This window comes from Perognathus longimembris, chromosome 11 (assembly GCF_023159225.1).
Source record: "Perognathus longimembris pacificus isolate PPM17 chromosome 11, ASM2315922v1, whole genome shotgun sequence".
NCBI classification, from domain to species: Eukaryota; Metazoa; Chordata; class Mammalia; order Rodentia; family Heteromyidae; genus Perognathus; species Perognathus longimembris.
Window position 1 is genome coordinate 62782705 of NC_063171.1, and position 9918 is coordinate 62792622.

The 9918-nt window shown below is 37.8% G+C and overlaps 1 protein-coding gene across 1 annotated transcript in view; it reads right to left on the reverse strand.

Annotated features, from left to right (window-relative positions):
• The window catches only part of Ptprc (protein tyrosine phosphatase receptor type C), an 89448-nt gene extending 80455 nt beyond the window's left edge, over positions 1–8993 (reverse strand). The window contains exons 1-2 of the mRNA XM_048358255.1: positions 8880–8993; positions 8695–8798 (exon numbers count right to left, since the gene is read on the reverse strand). Of these exons, the coding sequence (XP_048214212.1) occupies positions 8695–8755 (61 nt within the window). The 5' untranslated portion in view covers positions 8756–8798; positions 8880–8993. The remainder of the gene's footprint in view (positions 1–8694; positions 8799–8879) is intronic.
• Positions 8994–9918: the final 925 nt, after the last annotated feature.

Genomic DNA, 9918 nt, shown 5'->3' on the forward strand with positions numbered 1-9918 from the left:
TGCTTTGTCAAAAATCGTGATCTGGCCTGCAATTTTCTGAGTATCAGGCTGAACAAGATTGATAAGTCCAAGGGAAGAAGAATAGACCAGGCAACAGATGAACCCAAACTAAATCCAGCCCCCACCTCTCCCAAACCCCTTTGACAGGAGCTGGTGCCTTTGGGAGACCACTCTGTAAAATGACCCAAATGCCTAGCATGTGTTTATGTGTTATGTTCTTATACGTGTTTTGACTGTTTTCTCTAGATAAATATTTCCTTTACAGAATAAATTATGAAATAAACCATGCGTACTGCTGATTAATTCCTTCCTGTGTCTACCCATTTTCTTTGTAAAATAGCTAATGAGAATATACATACCTCCCAATATCTTTCCTTGAAAATTCTGCAGAAAAAATATGCAGTACTGGGTACTTATGAGTAGTATTAACAAGGAAAGTTTTATGCCACATATAGATACTATTTATTTAATTCTTTATTTATTGTGCTGGTGCTAGGACTGGAATTCAGGGCTTGGGCACTGTCCCTTAGCTTTTTTCATCCAAGTCTGTGACGCCACCACTTGAGCTACAGCTCCACTTCCAGCTTTTTGATGATAAATTGGAGATAAGAGTCTCATGGACTCTCTTGCCTAGGCTGGCTTCAACCAACAATCCTCACATCTCAGCCTCATGAGTGGCTAAGATTACAGACATAATCTATATATACTTTAACTAATGAGTTTATATTAATAATTTATAAAAGAGTATCATCACCATTAACCAGCTGAAGCAAGGTGTATTGTAGAGCACCCCATGTTACCAGGTGTAAAATAGATAGAAAAGCCAGGTGCTCATGGCTCATGCCCGTAATCCTGGCTACTGTGATCTAAAGATCTAAGGATCACAGTTCATAGCCAGCCCGGAAGTGAAGCTCACGTGGTACAGAATTAGACTTGCACAGAAAAGATCAGAGCAGCACCCAAGCCCTGAGTTCAAGCCCCAAGATGGGCACAAAAAATAAGAGGTGGGGGGGGGGAGGCAGAAGAGAGAGTATGTAAGAGGTAGAGGAAGCTTCCCGGGGACATGAGTTTTGAGCTAAGTTTTGCAGAGCAATTATAACTTCCTCAATTGTGGGGAAAATGGTATAAAGGGGAAAAACAGCATGGCCACTAATTCACAAAAAGAAATGCAAGTTTAGGGAAATGCAAGGTCTAACAATATAGTCGGTGTCACAAAGTAGTTAAAAATCCTGCGAGGGAAATGGAGACGGTCTGACTGGAATTGCACAGGCAGTGCCCACTGCTTTTATCCATTTCCTAAGACGCAGAGAGCCAGGTCAGGTGATGTGACACCATGCGTGGATACTTCCTGCACTCACTGATACCTCTGTCTACTTCCGGTTCCATGAATGAGGAAGAACTTGGTACCCAGTGCCTATGATGGTCAGGACATTGTACAAAAGCATTCAGCCTTATAATTGTAGATGGTGGCAGAACAACACTGTCTCTAAAATTTTCATTAAGAAAAATGCATTAAGAATTTAAAAATGAACACAGAGGAAAGAGCTCTCCATCTCAAAATCAACATCACTCATAGAAACAAGAACACAACAGAAATCTGAAAGTGGTTACCCTTGCCCAATACAGGTTTCAAGGGGGGAAAAAAGACATTATGTTATCATTTATGTAAAATTGATGTGCAAAAATAAACTAAAAATGAGCATGCACTAAAACAGTATACAGAAAATGTTCCTGGCTAAAAAGAATTAAAACATTTTTGAAAGACTTAAATCTTTATTAGTGCATAGTTAAAATTACTCTCAGAAAAATAATGACTACAAAATAAAACCCCCAGAAGCATAAGCTATAATTCTCATAATTTGATGTGGGTAACATTGATTTATGAGTGTAATAGTTTTGTGTAAATAATTAAATGAAAATGATACAGCTCAATATTAGTTCAGCAAAATAAACTTTGAAATATTGGCAATTATTTAGTTAGGTTAGGTAAAAATACTCAGGAATTAAGTTGGTTAAGTGGAGATTTTTTTTCCTGCACTTCAAGGAAATCTTGCAGGTGTTTGGTATATTTTAACACAGTATTTAGTGTTTATTTTCATAAAGGCTGAGTCAAAATATCCTGAGTATCAAATCAGCTGGTGCAAATATTCTCTACTCCACAGGAAGCCATTCAAGGAGAGATGTACAGATGTGAGTGTGCAGAGATAATCCTGATAATCTTAAAGATGAGCATCGGAGAATGGAAGGAAAACAGAACTACTGTTAAGAACAACAAAGGCCAGCATCCCTGACATACAATAGTAGGTAGGATGGATTTAGGAAATGTGTCGATAAAGTCGCAGCCAGAGGAACCTAGAAACATACCCAAAGCAAGGGAGTGCCAAGTTAAAGGAAATCAAAGACATCCAAGTCTTTGTCCTTGACCACAGAACTTTTAACCTGCTCTTCCTCCTCCTGGGATTTCAATGAAGAGATGTGGTTAGAACAGGACATCATTCAGTATTGAAGACCTACTACACGCTCTGCTGCCATAAGATGCAATGAACACACTGTATACATTTAAGGACGATTTCTCGGTTTTCAAAGTGTTTTTGTAAACATCACTCATAATGCTTAGGACACTTTATAGAAGGAAACTGTAGCATAAAGATGAAAAAGGACTGAGACCAACATTACACAGCGCATAGAATAGATTTCAAAAACATTTCTAACTCCAGATGCCATGACATTGGCCAGTGGAAATGGCTCCTGCTTCACTTCCTGTCATTCCTAATTTCCTTGAAATGAAGAGAATTTCTTTTTGCCTAGCAGTGATTTTCATTAAGTTTCCTATACCAAGTGTTCCACTCACGGTACATAAAGTGTACCGTCGGCTCTGCCCTTGCTCTTGCTTTCCACTCAGTGTAAGCACTAGTTGTAAGATTTTCTCCTAGTTGTTCAAATTTTAGTCTGCTGTTATTTTTAAATATATAGATATGATTCTTTTCACTTGACTGCACTACCGTTGCATTATAACTTAGGCTTGCAATAGCTCAAAAAGTGAAATCTGAACAGTGAAGTTCTCAGTGAATTAGCATCTTCACTCCAGACCTTTGTGTCATTGTTAGGAGAAAGTGAAAGTTAGACATGTTATATATAATAGAGGTCATATATATGTATAAATATATATATGTATGTATACCATAAAATACGTTCATATGGTTGGAGCTTGAGTCTGTAGTACTTAATCTAGTAAAATATGAAAAGTAATTCTGATTGGGGCTGGGGATATGGCCTAGTGGCAAGAGTGCCTGCCTCGGATACACGAGGCCCTAGGTTGGATTCCCCAGCACCACATATACAGAAAACGGCCAGAAGCGGCGCTGTGGCTCAAGTGGCGGAGTGCTAACCTTGAGCGGAAAGAAGCCAGGGACAGTGCTCAGGCCCTGAGTCCAAGGCCCAAGACTGGCCAAAAAAAAAAAAGTCATTCTGATTAACTTTCAGGACTGAACCAGTTGTAGAAAATATTAATGCACATAGAAAAGTTTGCAAACAGTAGCTTCATATATTTGTACATGTATGCTTGTCTTGAATGAGAGAAAAGAAGAGTTTTTCATCTCTATTTTTTTTCATGATCTTTGGTGATTCTCAAACATGACTTTCAACATTACATTAATTACGCCTGAGGCTTGCTAGAATTTAAAAATAACACATTGGCAAATAAAACAAGAATGAATGCAGGCTGAGTTTTCTCAAGACTTTAAAATGCATTGGCTAGGTCTATGTGCACAAAATCAATACTTGCTATAAATTTTTCATTTCTGCATCCTTGGAAATGATGTCGAAATGGAGATCACTTTGCTGAATGAATCTGATATCCTGAAAATACTCTAGTACCTTACCCTTTGGCACTAGGCAACTATGTGTCAGATAACTCATCCTTGGGAAGATGTTAGACAAATTGAATTCAGATTTAAGTAGGCTCAGATTCAAATCTATTTGTGCTGCATACATCATTTCATAATTTTAGGATAACTGGAAAAACAGAATATCAGCATAATGAGAATTTGTCTCTGTCATATAGACATACAAACCCAGGTTCTAAATGTGAAGTTTTGTCTCCATTAGAGCTGTATCCATGAACAAAGTGAATCAATATGGCTACTGCCCTGCTCCTTGTCTACCTGGATCTTCAGGGTCTGAAGTCCAGTCACACACTCCCGAAAGCTTGCTCTGGAAACCCCACCTCCACCGACCCCCCCAAACAGGATTTGCAACAGCTGGCCCTGACTCTGTTCATGGTAACGCCTGAGTTTTCCACTCCATGTCTCACTTTTCTCCCCCTGGGCATATATATGTGAAGGATGAACCTGAGTCCTCGAACGACAGGAGCAGAGTGACCAAAGTGCAGATCAAAGAAAAGTCAGGAACGACATTCTCAAGCATTGGGTGTTTAATCCTAACTACTCAGGAGGCTGAGAGCTGGGGATTGTGGCTAGAAGACAGCCTGGAAAAGAAAAGCCCGTGAGACACTTATCTCCAAGTAAGCCCAAAAAGCCAGCAGTGGATATATACACATACGTATACATACATACATATATACGCACACACATACATATACTCATATATAGACATATATAAAACCATTCATATATATATGAATATATATTTGTATATTCATTCATATGTATTCACATATACATATTCATGTATGTCTATGAATATATATGTGTGAAATAGCAAAGAAGACTATGTATGTATGAGATAACAAAGTAAAAAGAAGACAATGTGTGTTAAGGACTGAAAAATTAATTTATCTAATCTTGCCCAAATTGTTTTTGTGCTCGTATTCTCTTCTGACCTCTTTGTCAGAGGTTGTTCTCTTTCTCTTCTTTTATCACCATGAGCTTCAGTCTGACTGAGGAGTTCAATGGCCATAAGTCATGCATGGGACGGGCCATGCGGCAGAAACATGTAATGAAACTAGCTTATAGAAAATAAAATAAGGGGCTGGGAATATGGCCTAGTGGTATAGTCCTCGTCTCGTATACATGAAGCCCTGGGTTCGATTCCTCAGCACCACATATATAGAAAAAGCCAGAAGTGGCGCTGTGGCTCAAGTCACCGAGTGCTAGCCTTGAGCAAAAAGAAGCCAGGGACAGTGCTCAGGCCCTGAGTCCAAGCCCCAGGACTGGCGACAAAAACAAAACAAAACAGAAAATAAAATAAAACAACCCAAGAACTGAAGTTCATAAAATCCCAGCTACTAGGTAGATAGAGATTGAGAAGATTATAGTTCAAATCCAACCCCAAACAAATAAGACAGACCCCCCACCTCAACAAAATAAGCCAGGTGTATTGGTGTGTCCTTGTCAAACCACCTATAAGGGAGACATAAGTAGAAGGCCATGGCTCTGGGCTGGCTTTGTGAAAAACGACAGACCCTACTGAAAACTAGCTAAAGCATAAAAGGACTAGGGACAAGGCTCAAGTGTTTGAGTACCTGGATAGTGAGCAAAAGGCCCCGAATAGATGATACATAATAAACTAGCATGTATAACAGCGTATGTACCTAGTGTAACTTTATGCAGCACATATGCAGCTAGCGTGCATGAATGTATCTATACACAGATATGTCTGTGAGCAATGGAGTGTTGTTCTTTCTCACCAATGAGAAGATATCAAATAGAAGAGAGAAGGAATCCAGCTCAAGCAAAGCACTCTGGGTGAGGGTAAGAGAGGAAAAGGACATCCAGCTCTGTAAATCCTCTGGGTCTTCTCCTCTACCTAATTCGAGCAATGTTGAGAGTCTCAGAAAAATGGACGGCATGAACAACGCTTTTAAGAAACAAATAAGCAGTCATTCCCAGATCACAGAACCTCATGGAGTCACTAAGTCTGGGCCACTCCCGAGACTGGCTTCATCCACTTTACATCATGACTTTACATGGCCAGATGGCGACGTTCAAGGCAAAGTGCGGATTTTTCAATGCGGATGGAAAAATGAAGAGTTACGTTCAGAAAACGGGTCTCTGCAGTGTTGACTCCGAACACTCAACATACTCTGTGTGGCATAATGCAAAATACTTCTAACTGCTCAAAGATGGAGATTTGTCTGCCCTCACATTTATTAGAAGACTCCCTGTGACCTGGGCTTTCTAAATCCTTGTTGTGCCTACAACTGCTTACAAATGACAAGCAAAGTTTTAGTTCCAACGAAGAGACACGATGTAAAAGAGGAATATATCTCCTCTTAACCTCCACAGAAGAGAACAGACACGTGCATGTAAAAGAACTTAGCAGTATCCATGCCTACAGTGGTAAAGCACTGGCCTTCCTGACATGTGTTTGAAATTAAATAAAACATCCCAGTTGTAATGCATTGGTATTTCTTCTATACTTGATTATTTTTCTTTATACATTTAGAGGATATAAGTTTGCTGTCCAAAAGTTCATGTATCCTAGACACAAACTTAATGTTAAGATATTAAAATAAAATGTAAGACCAACTCACTTGTTGCTTCATTTGGTGTTTCTAAATAAAAATGTTCAGTTTGAAGCATTAATACTTCCTAAATTATACACTGAATCACCAAGTGTGTCTTAGAATGGCACACTATTTAGAGATACAAGTGACTACGTGAATAACTATTCTTTTTCAAAAATAAGCATATGTAATGAGCAAGATTCACTAAGCCCTTTGGAAAAATGTTTGATGTCAATAGTACTGTGAGCAATTCCAAGTAAAGTCAGTCTTTCTTAATAAATCTCCCTCTGGTAACAAACAGTACAAGAAATGTATCCAATGCCTAACGTATGAAACTGTAACCTCTCTGTACATCAGTTTGATAATAAAAATTAAAAAAAAATAAATCTCCCTCTGCATAGCCATTAAGTTGTAGCAGAAGTTATTACAGGCAATGTGGGTTTCAAGGTTTCTAGCTCACTCAACCTCATTGATGAGGAATCCAAAGATTTCTCGAATGTTAAATAACATTTGATAGACTGATTTGAAACTTTCATACAGTTTTTTCTATTGCCTGTAAAATATTTCAGTGTTCTTTTAATTCTCACTCAGAAATGCTTTACAGACTCATGTCTGCCATCCCAGCTACCTTTAGGAGACTAGATCTGAGGGCTGTGGTTCAAAGCCAGCCTGGGCAGGAAAATCTGTGAGACTCTTATTTCCAATTAGCCACCCAAAAGCCAGAAGTAGTGCGGTGGCTCTACTTGTGGTAGAGCACTAGCCTTGAGCACAAAAGCTCAGGGACAGAACCCCGGCCCTGACTTCAAGCCCAACAACGAAACGCATACGCGCGCGCGCGCGCACACACACACACACACATATACACACCGCTTACCAACATTTCCTGAAGGGAAATTTTTAGTAAAAAAATATGCTCTGATTAATGATAAAATACATAGAGTACTTTATTTAATTATGATTCTTTGTGATTTGCTTTTCACTGATGACAGGACATTACATACTTCACAAGTGTGCTGTTCCCACAGGAATTTTTAAAAATTGCTCTTTCCATTGGAAAATCACTACAAACAATATCACCACAACAAAATATCTCATCTTACTGTCTTTAAACAAACAACAACAAAACACTTATTGTGAAGCGAAATTCAAGAAGCAGGACTTTTAAAAAAAAGTATTGTCTACATTTATTTTAGAATTTCTAGAATAATTCCATTTCACTGTCCCCTTAATCATTTTCTAAAAGGTTTTTTATCTTTTTCCTCACAAGAAATTTTGTATATCTTTTTGTTAGTTAATAATAGTAAATAAAAATATACTCATGTATGCATGTATGAAAACATCATAATAAACCTCCTTTGTCAGTAAAAAGAGACAATGTTATATTATTAAACATGTTATTAAAAAGAGAAAAAAGTATGTGTAACCTAAACTGAAACTGTGCAAGAAATAAATGATTAAATAGACCACAAGTGTACAAAGATCAAAACGCCGACTATACAAGGTTCAATTCGTTTTGAAGGACATTGCATTTGCATGGTTCTTCAAGATTTAAATATTTCTACAACCTCAAGGCCATGACATTTTGCAGCTCCAAGGAAGGGCAGCATTCCCCAGGATTTCCAAAGCAAGAGTTTATGAACCATTAGCAAAAACTTTAACTCGAAGCAGACAATAGCAGCAGAAAGTTAATATTTTATTGAATGTATTTCCGAACTGTTATATGCCTACAGATTCAATAAAATATTTCAACAATAATCAAATTTTGAGGAAGCAAATTCTCCCCCCAAAACTTGGATTTCATGCAACTCAGGACATCTTCCGACTGGGAGATAGCGCACTTGTTGTTGTTGCTTAAAACATACAAACTGAGAATTTGTCATTAAACAACTCCTTAGACTTTCAGTAACTCATGTTCACCAGCTCATGGAAGGTGAAGCAACTGTTGCTTTTGTAATATCCTTTAGTTGTTTTGTAAATAAAGATACAGATAAGCAGTGTTTTCATTTTAAATAGTGTTCTTTCTTCCCAAACCTTTCTGTCATTTTTTAAACAGAAACAATGTATTCTATCTTACAACAGCCTCTGTCTCTCCTAGCCAACGCAACCTTGGCCATTTTTCTTATCAGTGTCAGTCACTTAACAGAACTTATTTTTAATATCCATTTCAAACCAGTTTCTCCAAAAGGGCAAAAAAAATTAATAATCCTTCTACTTACCTGTAACAAACACTTCCACGTCCAGAAAGGCAAAGCCAAAGGCCAGAAGTTTAAGCCACAAGTACATGGTCATATCTGGAAATCAGTCCTGGCCCCGAGAAACACCATGCGTCCACCTGCAAGGCAAATCAAAGGTTATCTCGCCAAAAATTGTCTGTAAAACACCAAGTCAAGAAATAAAAGAAATCCACACATACTCTTCACTGTGCTTTTTATCGGACGAGGAGCAATTTCCTCCTCTGCTACCCAAAGAACAAAACCACTTGCTAGCTGCAAGTACTGCTAGGGAGTGATGTCAGATTCGCTTTTACTAACTTCTCCAAAAATGTTGTGAAGAGTCCCCTTCGCAGGAAGTTGCAAAAAAAAAAAGTTTAAAGTCATAGCAATGCATCTTACTTCCTTAACTGAAGAAATTCTACTCAGAAAGGAGGTCGTTTATAAGATTTTCCTCTCAAGAGATATGCTATTAAACACCACATAAGTAATATTGATTTTAAGTATTTTTTAGTCCTTTTTTATTTTCTCAAATATCTAAATGTGTTGTAAAAGATGGGGGAGACCAATGGAAAGGAAATGGTACTGATGGAGTTGCACTGAACTCTGAGACTGGCATGTTAAAACTGGACAACTACTTGGAGCTAGTGATAAACACACATTTTTAAATTATAAATGTCCTTCAAGTTCTCACCTTGTGGCAAATGATGTTGTATTCAGCAAGACTACTCCAAAGGGGATGAAAGATGTCACAGTAACTGAATTTTTAAACATTTAAACTTGATTTATTTAGATAACCAAATGAATCTATAAACTACTCTTCTGGTTCGTTGTTTTTTTTTTCTTTTTACAAATAGTGTCTTTCACTACAAGACAATTCAAACCTAGGCCCAGACAATTTTAGCAGCAAGACTTATTTACTATGCAAAATTGTCCTCAAGAAGATTGTCAGGTTCCCCACAAGCTTCTGCTGTGAGAAAAAAAAAAATCAGTCTGTCCTGTTCTTTCTACTTCAACAAAACCTGTTCTAAAAGTTCTCTAATATCTACTGCAAATGGAGATATCCGTTGTGTTACTGTTGAGAGAAAGAAAAGCAATAAAGTCCAAGTGTTGTCTTGTTTATAACAACTTTCTTTTTTCTCATGGTAGTTTTCCAATCTTTTTGATAAGGAAGATCAATTTTGATTGAGAGATCGATATAAGGCTCATCATGTTCTGGTGTGTTCTTAGTGAATCTATCAA